Source organism: Aotus nancymaae, unplaced genomic scaffold (genome assembly GCF_030222135.1).
Source record: "Aotus nancymaae isolate 86718 unplaced genomic scaffold, 86718_ANA_hifiasm-v0.15.2.pri h1tg000003l, whole genome shotgun sequence".
NCBI lineage: Eukaryota > Metazoa > Chordata > Mammalia > Primates > Aotidae > Aotus > Aotus nancymaae.
Window position 1 is genome coordinate 4,987,657 of NW_026988414.1, and position 17,502 is coordinate 5,005,158.

Here is a 17,502-nt window from a genome sequence, read left to right on the forward strand (position 1 = left end):
CTCCCATATCCATGCCTCCAGGCCTGGCGCTTGCTTACAGGTCTCTCTCAGACCCCAGAGTCAGGCCCTGAAACAGCCCTAGCCTGGGATTCTGCCCCTGTAGACATGATGGTCTGCCCCTGTAGACCATCCCTGAGACATTCAAGTATCCCTGTCTCTCCTGAATGGCCATCCTGGGCCAGCTCAGCGCACACTGGGAGTCTAGACACAGACAATCTCTCCCATCTGCACGGCATTCCCATAGCACTGCCACATGCAGCACCTTGTAGGTGGGTGGGCCATCTGCCTGTCCCATGCCGTGCTTGCATGGTCATGATATTAACAAATCCAGCTCCGTAGGCTGGTCAAGGAATCTTCCCTTTCCCACAGCTGCATTACATCCTGAAGCTGAAGGGCATCTCACAGTACCAGGAGAGGGCTCCTTGGGCTAGGAAGGACAGGCCACATTTGCCATAAGCCTTAGCAGAGCTGGGAATGACCCAGAGCCTAGAAGGATAGTTAATGTGGAGGGAGTGGAATTAGAATTCCCTTCTGGAGCCATGTGATGACAGACGCCTACGCCCTAGTCATCTCAACAAGGGAAAAGGATTAAAAGAAGCACACAGCCTTCTCCAAGCCTGGAATGTTGACTAAGCCCCAGGCAAGTGTGCAGGGGATGGATTTAGGTCAGCCTCCTCTCCAGAGGAACCCAACAGCAAGGCAGCCTTTCTTCATCAATCAGGGCAGTGCAGGGCTGTGCTGGGGGCACAGGGAGAGGGAATAAGGATAGATATTCAGGAAGCAGAGGCAAGGGCAAGGGGTGGCTTATCAGTTGGGTGGGAGGCCTGAGGCCTGTCTGAAGTCGCAGAGAAATGTATATTTTTTAAAAATGCCATCTTGTGCCTATCATTTTAGCATAAATAAAACATGGTGGATAATATCCACTGTTAGTAAGAGTAGAAAAAACAGGCATACTAATACCCTGTTTGTGGAAATATAACTGCATGCATTTCAGAGGGCATGCCAGCAGTAGGCACTGTGAAGTTGCAGAGTCTTTGCCCTAGCAATTCCACTTCCAGCACTCAGTGTTTCAGAAGTGCTTTAACAGAAGGGTAAAGACACAGATAAGGGTGTTCCCCACTGCACTACAGGCTGCAGCAATCCCTTATCCAAAATGTTTGGGTCCACAAGTGTTCCAGATTTCAGATTTTTTCAGATTTTTGAATATCTGCATTATACTCACCTGTTGAGCAAACCTAAGCTGAAAATCTGAAATCCAAAAATACTCTAATGAGGCTTTTCTTTGAGCATCATGTTGACTCTCAAAATGCTTTAGATTTTGGATTTTCAGATTAGGTATATTCAACTTGTATATGTAAAAGGGAAAAACTAGAAACAGCCTAAATATTTACCAGCTGGGGCACAGCTAGAAAAATCAGCACTCAACCAGACGATATCCAACACACTGCCCGTACATCTGTGAGTGCCAAAAAGCTACCAGAAAGAACAGGGGAGTTCTAGATTTACTGCCACTGTACAATATCTCTGACAGTTTACATGTGCAAAACAATACATCTAAAAGTTCCCACTTTGATTAAAAAGCACAGTATCATGTACCCTCCACAGGCACGTCCATTTGGATTTGTGGATTAGAATGTCTGGAAGAACAGCCACCCACTGCAAACACTGGCTGCCTCTGGCAAGTGGGAGAAGAAGAATGGCACATTCACTTTTTACTTTATAAAATGCTTTTATGTGAATTATGTAAAAATGATTCACATAATTTTTAACAAGCAATGTGTTACTTTAGTAATTTTTAAGTTTTTAAAAGAATGAGTGGGCACCAAATGCCTTTCTGGATGATCACAAAAAAGGATATATCCTCGTTTCCCCTGAGTACTCAGCAGCCCACTGTATACTCCATCAAGGAATGACAGGCTTCCTGAGGGTAACCTTCCAGGCCCTCTCAGACCCTAATCAGTCATCCCCAGGCACCCATCTTCCTTACAGAACTGCAAGAACTCTTCACCTCTCAAAGCAGCCACCACCCTCTCTAGCCTATTGAATCCCCCACCTCAAAACTAGCTTTTGAGAGGGGTCCAGCACTTGCTGCTGCCCTAGAGGTCAATGTTACAGTTCTTTATGTGTTGAGTTTTACAGTTGATTCTGTCCCAATACAGATTGGTCAACAAAGTAATAAATGTGGGGTAGTGATAAAGGTTGTGTAATGTGCTCATTATCCATTGCTATGTGACAAACTATTCCAAAACTTATCCTCTTACAATAAACATTTACTATCTTGCAGTTTCTGTGGACTGGGGTTTGGGCATCTTAGCTGAGTGTCTCTGGCTAAGGTCTCTGATGAGACTTCAGTCGAGCTGTGGGCTGGGGCTGCAGTCTCATCTGAAGGCTCGCCTTTTAAGCAGAATCTTCTTCTAAACTCCCTCATATGGTTGTTGGCAGGTCTCAATCCCATGCCACATGGGCCTCTCCACAAGACTGCCAAACACAGAGCAGCTGGATTCCTCCAAGATGAATGATCCAAAAGAGAGTAAGAAAGGGAAAGCACTCAACATAAAAGGGATAGTCTTTAATTATCTAATCTTGGAAGGGACAGCCCATTATTTCTGTCATATTTGTTAGAAGTAAATCACTATATTCTGCCTATGCTTAAGAGGAAGGGATTATACAAGGATATGAATACCAGGGAACAGAAATCATTAGGGGTCATCGGCTGGGCATGGTAGCTCACGCCTGTAATATCAGCACTTTGGAAGGCCAAGGCGGATGGATCACAAGACAGGGTTCAAGACCAGCCTGGCCAACATAGTGAAACTCTGTCTCTACTAATAGTGCAAAAAATTAGCTGGGCATGGTGGCAGGCACCTGTAATCCCAGCTACTTGGGAGGCTGAGGCAGGGGAATCGCTTGAACCCGGGAGGCAGAGGTTGCAGTGAGCCGAGATTGCTCCATTGCATTCCAGCCCAGGTGACGATGTGAGACTCAGTCTCAAAAAAAAAAGAAAAGAAAAGAAATCATTGGGGGCCATCTGAAAAGCGGTCTACTACATGAAATCTTTAGGTTCTCAGGACTGTCATCCTAACTATTCCTCTCTGCAACAATGCAAGGAGACATTCCAATGGCCCCAGGTTGGTCCTGAGGATGCAGAAACTCCCCAGTCTTTCCTTTGCCCCAATCCTTTTCTTTATCACGGCCAGCCCAGGCACAAGGGTACAATAAGAATTTGTCAGTAGAAAACCAGTGTCCACTCAATCCACTCGGTCCCTACCCATGAGTCAATGTGCTTCTCCAGGACCTCCCACCAGGAAGTCTCCTTGTTCCACACAGGAAGAGTCCCTACAGATACTTTCCTTCTCAGCTGTGGTTTTTCCCAGAGGTTAAAGGCCTGTTCTGGGGAACATGTGGCATATTCTGATGTTAGTGGTTGGGGCACTGGAGTCAGACCTGGGTATAAGCACTGATCTCACCATTTACTAGTATATGAACTTTAACATGAATCTTGTTTATATTTTGCAGCTAGGAAATAAGTTAAAAATAATGCCTCCCTCAAAGGAAGGAGTGTTGGGAGGATTAAATGAGATAATGCAGTGTAGTCACACAGTAAAACAATAAACATGACTTTTTGTAATTAGTATTAGTTTCTAATTAGAAATCCAAAAAACTCAAGGAAGTCAAAGAGGAATAGTCGTCCTAATGAGTATAAAGATTCCTACCATGAAAACAGTTTTTCTTGCACAAAATGAGTTTATGTTCTTACCTCGTTTTGCAGGGTCAGACAAAACTTTTTGACCCAGAGAAAAGCTGACTGTAGATGCTCCCTTTGTCCCAGAAAGGAAAATGGGACAAGGTTCTCTCGCCCCGGGAAGCAAAGCATGCAGGAAACAAGCTTTTCCCCCTAGTGCTCCTTTCTTGACACCCACATGTCTTCCTTCCACTGTTTATTTCCATGGAGATGGATATATTAAAAGGAGGATGCATAAGTTAAGGCTGGGTGGAACTCCAGCAGTAAGCATGAGATCTTGAGTTAAACTTGGTATCTGCCTGGGATATGATGTTGGGTAAGTCATGAGTCAAGCTGTGTTTTCGTCTTCATTGACAAAATGGAGGTTATAATAAACATCCACTGGCCTTTTTTAAGAAATGAGAAAGATTATGGAGTCCCAGAAAAAATGTGACTTTTTAGTGAAACCCCATCTCTACTAAAAATACAAAAAAGTATCCAGGCATGGTGGCAGGTGCCTGTAATCCCAGGTACTTGGGAGGCTGAGGCAGGAGAATTGCTTGAACCCAGGAGGCAGAGGTTGCAGTAAGTGAAGATCATGCCACTGCACTCCAGCCTGGGCAACAAAGAGTGAAACTCTGTCTCAAAAAACAAAAACAGAAAGTGAATTTTAAGGTAACAAATCCTGAGATTGCAAAAGGGAAGCATATTAGAGCCTGGAGTCGAGGGAAGCTTCTTCTTGCTTGCTGGATCCCAGAGAGGGTTGAATATCTAGACTCAGGGAAGAGGAGATTTGTTCAAAGGATTCCTGGGCTTGGGGTAGGGAGGGCAGCAAGTTGGCCCCTGTAGCATGTGGTCAGCAGGGCAGAGTAGAAAAAGGAGCATGGGCTATGGCTCCAGGGGCAGGCAGACCAGAATCCAGCCTTAAGCTTTGTGGACTGACAGACACATCCTTTTCCAGCTAAGGAAGGAACCTGGTTCCACACAGGTCCAGTTGGGAAAGGCAGGAGGGGACCAGTGAGAGGGCTCAGAAGTTTGTGGCCACGCAGCTGGCTGAGGCACCAAGCAACAACCAGGATGGATCTGTGGAACAAATGAGTGTTCCTTGGGGAACCTTGGAAACGTGGGGTGGGGAAATGAAAAAAAGGCTGGATTTCCTGTATGGGGAATGGAATTTTTTCAGTTAGGCATTATATGCTGGCTAATGTGGGGACAGCCAGTTAACACTGTTGCTAATCCTGACAAGGGAACTATTGCACCTTGGTCTTGGGGTGGCATCAAGGGGGCAACAGCCACCACTCAGATCCCTGTTTTGGGGAGCAGCAGCTCTGCTGCATCCTTGGCTTGATCCCTCCTGTGCTTGCTCTTTCCTCTCTGCTTTAAGGGGGCCCACAGTTCAGATGCACAAATGGATTCTCAAAACCAGAGGACAAGGACATGCTGTGTGTCTTTATCAGATATCAGGGATCATTGACAACTGTTTTAGGTCTTTCCAAGGCTTTGCTCTAAAATGAACTGCTTTTCAAGAGCCTTTCCCCTCCCTGGCAATTTCTGAAATACAGTGACTCATCATGGGCTTCTACAGGATCCCCTAACTGGCCTTCACTCCTCCAGCCTGATCTCCTCGAAGCCACTTGCTGCAGCCAAGGTGATGGGTGTTCAATGCAAATCCAACCCAGCGTGCCCTTGCTTAATACCCTTTCATGACTCCCTACTGCTCCTAGGTCAGTCAGAGCCTTGGGCTCCCATTCCCCACCGACTCCCACATCTAGGCCTTAAGCAATCTTCCCCTCCCTTCCACTGCAGCTGCTCCACATGACACCCTCCCCCTCATTCTCTACTTGCAGCCAGTTTTTCTAACAAACATGTTTTTCCCCACTTTAGGGTTCTTGCACAAGTTGTCATCTTTGTGTAAAAAGCTTACCTCCCCACCTCTTCACCCAGCTTATTCATCCTTCAGAACTCTACTTCCCTCCAGAAAGCCCTTCCTGGTTCCCCGAGACTAGCTGGGGCCCCCTTGATTTGCTCTTTTGCCTTTTCCTTCATAATGCTCAGCTCACTTGAAGTTTCTTGTTCAGTGCTGGTGATCATGACCAGACTGTGAGCTCCATAGGGGCAGGGATGGTGTGTGACTGACCTACGAAAGCACCCACTGAATATGTAGTAACTGCAGTGAGGGTACATCCACCTGGCAGAGGGGCCTGATGCCTGCAGCCCTCCGGCTCAGCACATGAGTCCTTCAATCATGAATGGGGGGCTTTGGGGCATCAGAGTAAACACTTTTTTTGACCAATGATCACTTCTTTTTGAAAGTCCTTTCAGGTATCCAACAGTTTAGCCCTGTTTATTTGATATTTGGAAATAATTTGTCTTGATTTTAAACTTTAGAATTTCTATTTGCAAATAACTTACTTTTTGAAAATGGAAAGGTTTGCTCATTTGAAGGAATAACTTAGGTTCTAGAAATTTACTTCACATGTTAGAAGTCTGGGTAAATTTTCTAAAAATGTCTCCAAATGTTTTCTTACTTACCAGAAGTGTTAGAATACCTAATTTTTATTCCTTGAGAGATCATAATTTTCCACACTACTATGGTTACTTTTAGAATCAACTCTAAACCATTTAAGATTCATCACATTTCCAATTTAGTTATTTCCTGAAGGAAATAATAAGTAGTAAGAACAAAACACCCCCTAAATCAATACAGCTGTTTATAAACAAATGATGTAGACATTCTTCAAAGCTCTTTGCTTGCTTTTGTTAACATTGCAATCTAAACGGGTATTTGCAAGGAGCTGCTATCAGATAAAATCACCTCCAAATAATTGACCTATTTCTCAACACTATTTTCACACTTTGAAGTAATCTGCAAGAAATTTTTTGATTCAAAGAGTCTTATTTTATAAATGTAATATATTTTTCCCCTCAGTGTTTTTAAAATTATGTTTCATCAGGAACTCACTACACCAAAGTACAGCCAACTGGCTCTAAAATTTGCATTAAAAGGAGTCAGAATCTCACCCACACAGTTAGTAACAAAGGCTAGTACTACATAAAGGCATCTTTACATGGAGCAAAGAGACACATATGTGAGTAGTCACAGGAGCCCAGCCAGCATATAGAATCTTCCACAGAAGGTTAAAAGAATTGTTACAAAAAAAAAAGCTCCTCCATATTTGCTATTAGAGGCAAATAACTGCTGAAGCAGCATTCAAGGTCTCAAGCAACAGAAGTAACAAAGCAGCTTGAAATATCTGGGACTGACCTATAGTTCCTCCCGGAAAGCAGCCTCCTCTCACCCCAAGGGGGAAAAGACCTACAATGAGGACTATGCCAGAGATAAAAACAAATGGTTTCAAATAGTTTTCCTATGTTGTACTTTCCAGGAATTATATAACTATTCCTCTTTAAATAAATAAATCTGTCCCTGGGACAGGTTGGGTTTTCAAGAATACACAACCTGGATTTGGGTAGGGTATGTCCAAGGCAACCAGACACGCACGTAGGTGGAACTACTAGATACCTCAAGAGGTCTTGCTTCATTCTTTTTTAAGGAAACTATGGCACCCCATGGTAAACCCTCATACACAGTCCAAGAACAGAGACCAGGTAGCAGTCACCTCCTCTTCTCTCCCTCTAACTTGTATATGTCAGGGTCATTCTGATGCAATATGAGAAATGTAGTCTACCTGGTTTAAGGGGAGGGGAAAATAATTATAAGACTTAAGGGATAAGAGCACAGCAGTTCAGTTGGACTCACTTAGAATAAGAAGCAGGAAGAATGCAGGAGGATGGAGGCCTCCATGGAGCCTCTTGGGAAGCACCTGCTAAGAAGCAGCATCTGAGACGAGGTGATCAAGGATATGGAGGGCTGCATCTGTCCAGAAACTCTGAGTGGCAAGAAGCCGGAGGGCTGGCACCCAGGCTGACCAATGCCCTTGGAAGCCTAAGACTGCACTGCTTTATGGTCCCACAATAGAGAATGTCACAAGAAAGAGTAGCAATAATTCATCCCCTTCACACAGTGTCTGATGGGGGCCACCTACAAGTTATAAACAGGCAGAGGACACAGGTGGTAACCACAAGGGTGGGTAGGAAAGTAATGACCTGAATAGGGTGGGGAGTCAGGAGAGGGCAGTGTCAAGAGCTTAGGGCTTATAGCCAGGCCATCTGGGCCCAGTCCTGGCTCTGTTACTTTCCAGTTATGTGACCTTAGGCAACCTCTCACTGCCTGATTATTCACTGGGCTATTGTGAGCATTCAATGAAATGATGCATTCAAATGCCTAGCAAAGTGCTAGGCACAGAGAAAGCAAACGATGCACAGCAGCTCTCATAATCATCCTTATTTGAGAAAAGAGGCCATCTTTAATGACCCTGGAACACCTCTGCTAGTGGAACCAGTGGGCTGCACTAGGCTATCCTCACCATAGTACCATGAATGCTATCTCTCAACTGAATAGCCTCACGTGTGGGAGGAATGGACTTGACAGCTGTGCACAGCAACGTGCCTTCCATTTGTAGACCTGAGATGGGGATTTGCCAGTAACCAAGTAGAAAGACACTGCAGTACAAAAGCATGAAAAAAGAAAGAAATATAATTCAATTATATGGCATAAGGTGAAACAAATGTGAAAGTGGTATATTCCCCTACTAAAAAGGCAAGGTTTCTCATGTAGGGTCCAACTAAATGCTGTTTGCAAGAATCATGACTAAATCAAGGCAACTTAAAATATTAAAATCTCCACTGGGTGCCATGGCTCACACATGTAATCCCAGCACTTTGGGAGGCTGAGGCAGGTGGATCACCTGAGGTCAGAGGTTCAAGATCAGCCTGGCCAACATGGTGAAACCCAGTCTCTACCAAAAATATAAAACTTAGCAGGGCGTGGCGGCAGGCACCTATAATCCCAGCTACTCGGGAGGCTGAGGCAGGAGAATTGCTTGAACCTGTGAGGCGGAGGTTGCAGTGAGCCCAGACAGCGCCACTGCACTCCAACCTGGGCAATAAGGATGCAATTGCAACTCAAAAAAATAAAATATTAAACTGTAAACTATAGTCAAAGATTTATAAAATAAACACAAATGAATCAAAACCACAATGAAATATCATCTTGGCCCAGCCACAATGGTTATCATTAAATAGACAAAAAGTAACATGCTGGTGAGAATGTAGAGAAAAGGGAACTACACACTGCTGGTGGGCATGTATGTTAGTACAGCCACTATGGAAAACAGTATAGAGACCGCTCGAAAAACTAAAGATAGAACTACCACACAATTCAGCAATCCCACTTCTGGGTATTTATCCAAAGGAAAAGAAATCAGTATGTCAAAGGGATACCTGCACTTGCATGTTTATTGCAGCAGTATTCACCTTAGCCAAGATACGGAATCCACCTAAGTGTTTATCAGCAGGTGGATGAAGAAAATGTGATACACACACACACACACACACACACACACACACACACAATGCTGTATAATTTGGCCATAAAAAGAATGAAGTCCTGTCATTTGCAGCAACATGGATGCAGCTGGAGGTCATTATGTTAACCGAAATAAGCCAGGCACAGAAAGACAACTATCACTTGTTCTCACTCATATGTGTCAGCTAAAAAAGTTGATCTTATGGAGACTGAGAGTAGAATAATAGATACCAGATGCTGGGAAGGGCATGTGGGTGGGTAGGAGGAATAAAGAGAGATTAGTTAATGGGTACAAATATAGTTAGAGAGAAGGTATAAGTTCCAATGTTCAACAGCAGAGTAGGGCGATTATGGCTAACAATATATTGTGTATTTTGAAGTAGCTAAAAGAGAGGACTTCAAATGTTCCCAACACTCAGAAATGATAAATACTCAAGGAGCTGGATACCCCCCCGAATACCCTGACTTGATTAATATACATTCTATGCATGTAACAAAATACCACGTGTCCCTTAAACATGTAAATTACGTATCTATACAAATAATGTCTTCACTTAGCAAAAAAATGCAAATGAAAAATAAAATAGATGTCACACAATTAATATCAGACAATAGAAGTAAAAGCAAGTAACAAATGGAACCAAGATAGCTTTGTATGGAGTACTTCTCAATGAATCTACGACTGTTACCAACCTCTATATACTAAATATGTAAGGCAGAAACTACTAGAAATACAAGGGAACTGTAACATATATTTCTTCCTGGATAGACCAAGTTGTCAAAAATTTCATAATTTAAACATTACAATGCAATTATAAGATTAATATGAGACATTACACCTTCTTTTCCAACATGCACCATGAAACATTATAAAAACCGATCTTATATTAAGCCACAAAACAAATCTCAAAAATTAGAGACAACTATGTTTTTAAAAACCTAAGCCATTCATAGAAGCATTATTTATAATAGTCAAAGAATGGACACAATTCAAATGTTTATCAAATAAATGGATATTGGGAGACCAAGGCAAACAGACTGCTTGAGCTCAGGGGTTTGAGACAAGCCTGGGCAACATGGCGAAACCTCATCTCTACAAAAAATACAAAAAAATAAGCTGGACATGTTGGTGTGCACCTGTAATCCCAGCTACTTTGGGGACTGAGGCTGGAGGATTGCTTGAACCAAGGAGTTCAAGGCTGTAGTGAGCCAAGATCATCTTACTGCACCCCAGCCTAGGCAAAAGAGCCAGACCCTGTCTAAAAAAACAAATGGATAAATAAAATGTGGTGCATCTGTGCAATGGAATATTATTTGGCAATAAGAAGGAATGAAGTACTGATCATGCTCTAAAATGGATGAACCTTGAAAACATGATGTTATGAGAAAGAAGTCAGTCATAAAGACACCATATTGTATGATTCCATTTAGATGAAATTTCTAGAATAGGAAAACCTGTAAAGACATAAAGTAGATTAACAGTTGCCTAAGGCTGACTTTATCACTCCATAAAGAAGCCCCATGCCCATTAGCAGTCATTAGCACTTCCCAGTAGGATGAGGAAATGATAATGACTGCTAGTGGGCATGGGACTTCTTTATGGAGTGATAAAAAATGCTTTAAAAGTGGTTGTGGTGATGGTTTGCACAACTGTGAATATTACTAAAAAACAGTGAATTGTACACTTTAAATGGATTATGTATTAGTTATATTTCTATAAACTGTTTTAAAAATAAAAACAAAAACCTAAGCTCTTGAAAATTAAAAAACCACTCTCTTAAATATTTGCATAAAAGAAAAATTAAAACTATAGAGTATCTAAAGAATATCACTGAGACCATTACACACCGAAACATGTAGGATGCAACAAAAACAGCAATTAGAGGAAAATTTATAGCCTTAACTGTTTTCTATATGAAAGTAAAAAATAACATAAACACAAATGAACCAATAATTCAACTCTAGTAGTTAACAGAAATGGCAAAACAACTTAAGGAAAATAGGAGAGATGAATTATAAAAGACAAACATGGAAAGTCCACATTTTATCATGTTTAAGATGTCACCTATTATCAAGTGTGTCTTTTCTTAATATATCACTAAGAAAAACTGCTGTCAATTAAACAATGTCACAACGCTTTATTATTAATTACAAGATGTATCCCAATTTCAGAACTGCTAAAATGTGAAAAGAAAATGAACATCCTTGATTGATAAAATATAGTAAACCAAAATGCAAAAAGACAGTGTGACTGAAAACAAATCCAAAATTTAATCTTTGGAAAGACCAACAGACAAATCTCTGGCAAGGAGGTAAATTTTAAAAAAGAAAGAAAACAAAAAATACAAACTATTAGAAATACTAAAGCAAATATAGCAACATATGTATATATGGCTATATTCATATATAAATATATATTTATATACTTGCATAGCAAATATATATATGGCTATATTTGCTTTAGTATTTAGTGTGTGTGTATATATATACATAGATATGTTCAAATTTATAAGAGAATACTGTATCATAAAAAATTAAATAAGGAAAAAACTACGTTAATAATTTTGAAAATTTGTATCAAATGGACAATTTTCTACTAAAGAACAAATTTTCCAAGTTGGCTTTAAAAGATTTTAAAATTCTAATTAATTTTTAATTAAAAGAATTAGAAACTCTAAATAAACAATGTTAATGAAAGAAAATTTTTAAGTTGTCAAAAATGTAACTCTAAAAAATTACACGAGATCCCCTGCAAATATCTGGAGTCACTTCTATATAATCTTGGTTTCTCTTGTTATTAAAATTATTTTAGACCATAAACGATCAAAAGATCTTTTTCATAAAATTAGCATAACCCTGACATCCATACTACAAGAAGTATTTTTCACCTATCAAATTGGCAAAGACAAAAAAGAAAGAAAGAAAAAAAAAAAAAAACATGAAAAAGCATAGTATTCGTAATGTGGGAGAAACAGGCAATTTCATCCCCTTCTGATGAAAATACAAATTGACACAACTTCTCTGGAGTGCATTTTGGAAATACACGTGAAAAGGCACACGTTTTTGCATATGTTTTGAAGCCATGTTCTAGGAATTTATCACAAGGTAATAATCATAACTACATGTAGAAAGTTTTTGCAATAAGGATATTCATTGAGACATTTTAATAGTAAAAATGTAGAAACACCTTAAATCAGGGGTTCCCAACTCCCTGTTAGGAACTGGGCCACACAGAAAGAGGTGAGCAACAGGTTAGCAACCATTACTGCCTGAGCTCCACCCCATCAGATCAGTGGCAGCATTAGATTCTCACAGAAGTGCGAACCCTACTGGGAACTGCACATGTGATGTATCTAGGTTGTGTGTGTCTTATCAGAATAATTATCTGGAACAGTTTCATCCTGAAACCATTCTCCCCAACCCACCCTCCATCCTCGGAAAAACTGTCTTCCAGGAAACTGGTCCCTGGTGCCAAAAAGGTTGAGGACTGCTGCCTTAAATGGTCAATATTGGAGAGCAGATACCAGTTTGACAAATCCATCTGACGGGACTGAGTCATAGTATCGAAAAGTAGGCAACATTTTTAAGATAAAGACAACATTTTTAGGATACAGGAAACATACATATTTTAGATATGCCCAAATGAGTAAGATATGAAGCAAATATCTTTAGGTGAGATAACAAATGATATTAACTTTTTTCTCTTCCTAATTCCTTGCAATTAACATGCATTATTTTCTAACCAGAAAAATTAATAAGCATTACTATAATTTTATTTGTCCAAATATGAAATATACTAATAATGCCCAGTGAACCAGAACAGAGGGTTTGTGCCTGACATCCCCTAGTTCAGGAGGATGTGGAGGAAACAGTAAGAGTCTTATCACTGTCACTGTGACCCATCTGGGCTGCAGCCTGGGAAAGCTGGGGGCTCAAAGGTCTTTTATATAAAAAGCAGAACATCCCTTGTGTATCACCCTCATCCAGGTTTCCATCCTTGGGAAGTATCAACAGCTTGTTCCAACCCAAGGACCCAACCAATTGCCTCTTTATCTATGGCCCATGTCGCTTCCTGGAAATTTCTCAAGTAGAAACTGTAAAAACATCTTATTTGGCACAGAGCAGTTTTCTTAAAAAATAATAAGCCAATTCAAACTCCTACCTAGATAGGGAATACTTGGAACCATCTTCAGGCTTCGGATATATTCTCGTGTCCGCTTGTAATTATCTTCTTTTGACATCAGGTAGTCCAATTTCTCAAAGGTAGTCTTGTCTTTTCGATTCAAAAGCTAGAATGAGAAGAAAATATAGGAAAATAAATAAACCAGAAGAAGCTAAACAGAGTGGATAACTGGAAGACTAAAAGGAAGCATCCTAAGTGGCACATCTATGGGGTGCCAAATCCTGGGCAGAACTAAGGATTTTAAAAGGCTGTTTCATGCATATGAGGTAGGAGGCAGGACTCGACTCCAGAGGTGGAGCTTGGATACTGGACCAATTTGAGGACTAGCTAAAGCAGGGAGGAGGCAGAAGCAGCGTTCCATAAGACACGCCCACCAGTGTGCCATGTCAGTCTGCCATTGCCATAGCAACACCTGGGTATTACCTCCCCTTTCCATGACAATGACCTGAAAGTTATCACCCTTTTTCTAGAAATTTCTGCATAATCTGCACCTTTATTTGCATGTAATTAAAAACACAATATAAATATGAAGTGCCTCTGAGCTGCTACTCTGGGCAAAATGCCTATGGGGTAAGCCCCATGCCACAAGGAGCAAAATCTCTGCTGCTGTTGCTGTACACTGCCACTTCAATAAAGGCTGTTGTCTAACCCAATCAGCTTGCCCTTGAATCTTCTTCTGGGCAAAGCCAAGTACCCTCCAGGACTAAGCACCAATTTTGGGGTTTGCCTGCCCTGCATCACAGAGGTGGAAAGGTTCAATCTTGTCATTTTCACAGAATCTCACACTTGGAAGCTAACCCCCAAAGCTACCTAGCCCACTGTTCTACATGATGTCAGAATGCCCACATGACAGCAACCTTGTGGGTGCAGAGAGCCTACAACAGCAAGGTACTGAGGTAAAAAAGCAAACTGCTCAGGGTCACCTGAAGAGTTATTTCACAGCTACACCAGGTCTCTTTCCCTGCATCCACAGCTGTTTGCTATTTCCTCACCATCTCCATGGCTAAAAACCCTAGTAAGTTCCACACAATTCACATGTCCATGTCGTACACACAGCCAAGTCATCACTCAAATCCAGGCTATATCCTCCATATCCCCCATAGCCCAACTGTGTCATATTTACACTGGGTGTGGTAATTTTAATCAAAAGAAGACAATCTTCTTTTCCATATGCAGTCATCGAAGGGGCAACTTAGTTAAGCTAATACAGGATGAGCAGGTAACCAGAGTCAGAGGTTAGAGAAGCAAGATCCATTGTGACTGTGATCTCTGGTATGTAAAGCTGGTCACCAGGGAAACAGTGGCTCAATGTGCATTTGGACCCTTCTCAAAAGAAAGTACCAGAAATCAGAACTCCTGGTTTTCAAGACTTTATGCTAAGGACTCAGGCTGTGGTCAGCCTGAAAGTCCCAAGTCAAGGCCCAGTGCCAGAAAACGGCAACGGGACTGACTAAACACAACAGCTTTAAGGAAAGGAGTCTAGGCAGAAAGATTAGGCTTAAAAGGAGGAGTTGGGGGAGGGGTGGCTGAGGCACAGCATGAGGCTGATGCTGGCAGCACCCCTGAGTCTAGCTGCCAGAGCCCAGTGCTTCTGGGATTGGAGGTCAATGGCTAAGGCCAAGAAGGGGAATAAACAGAAGCTCCAGGGTTGGAGTGCCCCTGGCCAAGGTGTTCAGACCTCAATGGTCTGTACAAGGACCTAGAACAAGAGACCTACCATGTCCATCAGACTGATGTAGGCCAGTGTTCAAAAGCCCCATCATGCAATGGAGAGGAGTGGGACAATGACTGCCCAGCACCTGGGGAAGCCTCTCCTTACTGAAGTTCATAAGCTTCAAAGTGCAGTTCCTGAGACCTGGGTCTGCAAATCCCAAACTCAGGCCATGTCTGATGCATTAGAGAGCCCTAGGCTGCTTTGGGCTGGCCCTACCTGATTCCTTCATCTTCAGCCTCTGGGGCCACAGAGGATGCAGCCATGAGACAGCCCACTTGCACAGAAGCAGTGATAGCTTACGAACTTCGGTAAGGAGAGACAGAAGAATATGCCGAAAGGAAGGTACTGGTGCTGAAGAAGTTGAAGAATAATAGTGAACTTTTCTTGCTGGGGAATTCAGGACATATCAGTGTGGGGATGCTACACAGATGATCAGGACAATGGCTGCTTAACTGGTTTGCTAAAATGGACAGGGGAAAACACCATCTGCCACTTGCTGTTTGTAAAACACTGTAATATATAACCCATCTAATCTAAACAAAGCCCAGTGGTAAAAATGGAGCAAGGACTTTTACTTCCATTTCCAGTTCATAATCACAAGTATTAAGTAACATTTCCAAATATCTTTGGGGAACTTGACTGAACAGAGGAGAGAGATATAGTATAGCAATGTGGTAACTAAACAGAGACTGATAACCCAGACAAATAATAAATAAGCTATGAGGCAGGAAGACTGCTTAAGCCCAGGAGATTGAGGCTACGGTGAGTCTTGATTGCACCACTGTACTCCAGCCTGGGTGACAGAGTGAGACCCTATTTCTAAAATAATAATAATTATTATAATAAATGAATTGTGGGAAAAGGAAGTGTCAAGGAAAACTATATAAAGAGGCAGTATTTGAAATGAACACTTACGGATGAGGTATTTGCCAAATGAACAATATATACTCGGACCAGAACCACATACCTACTTGAAAACAGCTTCATTGTAATTTGTTCTGTTTTTGTGGAGATGGAGTCGCACTCTATTGCCCAGGCTGGAGTGGAGTGGTGCAATCTCAGCTCACTGCAACCCTGACTCCTGGCTTCAAGTGATTATCCTGCCTCAGCCTCCCAAGTAGCTAGGATTATAGGCATGTGCCACCACACTCAGCTAATTTGTGTGTGTGTGTGTGGTTTGTTTTTTTCTTTTTATTGAGACAGAGTCTTGCTCTGTCACCAGCCTGGAGTGCAGCGGTGTCATCTCAGCTCACTGCAACCTCCAACTCCCTGGTTCAAGCGATTCTTCTGCCTCAGCCTCCTAAGTAGCTGAGATTACAGGCACACACCACTATGCCCAGCTAATTTTTTTTCGTTTGTATTTTTAGTAGAGATGAGGTTTCACCATGTTGGCCAGGATGGTCTTTATCTCTTGACCTTGTGATCCACCCACCTCGGCCTCCCAAAGTGCTGGGATTACAGGCGTGAGCCACCGCGCCCAGCCTAGTATTTTTAGTAGGGATGGGGTTTTGCCATGTTGACCAGGCTTGTCTCAAACTCCTGACCTCAGGTGATCTGTCCACCTTGGCCTCCCAAAGTGTTGGGATTACAGGTATGAGCCACCATGCCCAGCCAAAGAACTGCTTCATTGTTAAGCAGGCACTCACTTCCCTTATTCAGGAGGTCATTTTTAAATTAATGCAACCTAGAACCCCTTACTTCTTTGGTAATGCCAGCCATCAAGCAAATCTGGATGCCCTCCTTACACACACTGTGGCTGAGCCATGCTGTCTCCCAGTGCTCAGGCCACTGGTTCTCTGGTCTCAGTTGGGGGACTTCCCATGTCCCCTGCCATGCCCAGCTTAGCTGCTCAGCCTGTCAAGTGCCTGTATGGACAGCACCTCAGAGGTGATCAGCCTATCTTCTATGCCTCGTCCCCCACTTGCCCCACACACTCACATACACATTCAGAAGGGTTAAATCTGGTTAACTTTACTCATCTGCTCCCTTTTGTGCCTACAAATGAGATTCAGACAGCATCAGATTTTTCAAGAATAGTGCATAGGTCACTAGAAGATATAAAAAAACCCAAAACATGTATTTCCCATGATGTATTTGAAAACTGAGAATTTCCTCTAGCAAAATGAAGGAATAAGCCAGAAATAATAAGACATGGGAAACATGGATTGGATTGTGGATCCAATGCAGGAGTAAGAAAGGGAGATTCTGGGATGATCAATGAACAGCAGGCCTTAAGAAGAACTGGTCCACATTGGATCAGCCGTTGAAGAGATGTCTCCAGAGAAAAAGAAGGCTTGATAGAAAACCTGACATAATGGCATATGGAAGGGAAGGGATAGACATATTTATTATATCTAATAAAAAATAAACATAAAATAATTTTAGGATTACTTAGATATCTGGTAGATAGGATAAGAAAAAAAGGTTTTTTAAGGCAATTAGAAATTCCAGAAAAA

At 42.0% G+C, this 17,502-nt stretch overlaps 1 protein-coding gene across 10 annotated transcripts in view; it reads right to left on the reverse strand.

Moving 5' to 3' along the window:
• RALGPS1 (Ral GEF with PH domain and SH3 binding motif 1) overlaps nucleotides 1-17,502 on the reverse strand; it is a 317,405-nt gene that overhangs the window by 144,800 nt on the left and 155,103 nt on the right. For all 10 annotated transcript variants that reach the window (XM_021674032.2, XM_064377874.1, XM_012458122.3 and 7 more), the window contains one exon: nucleotides 13,312-13,438. In XM_021674032.2, the coding sequence (XP_021529707.1) occupies nucleotides 13,312-13,438 (127 nt within the window). The remainder of the gene's footprint in view (nucleotides 1-13,311; nucleotides 13,439-17,502) is intronic.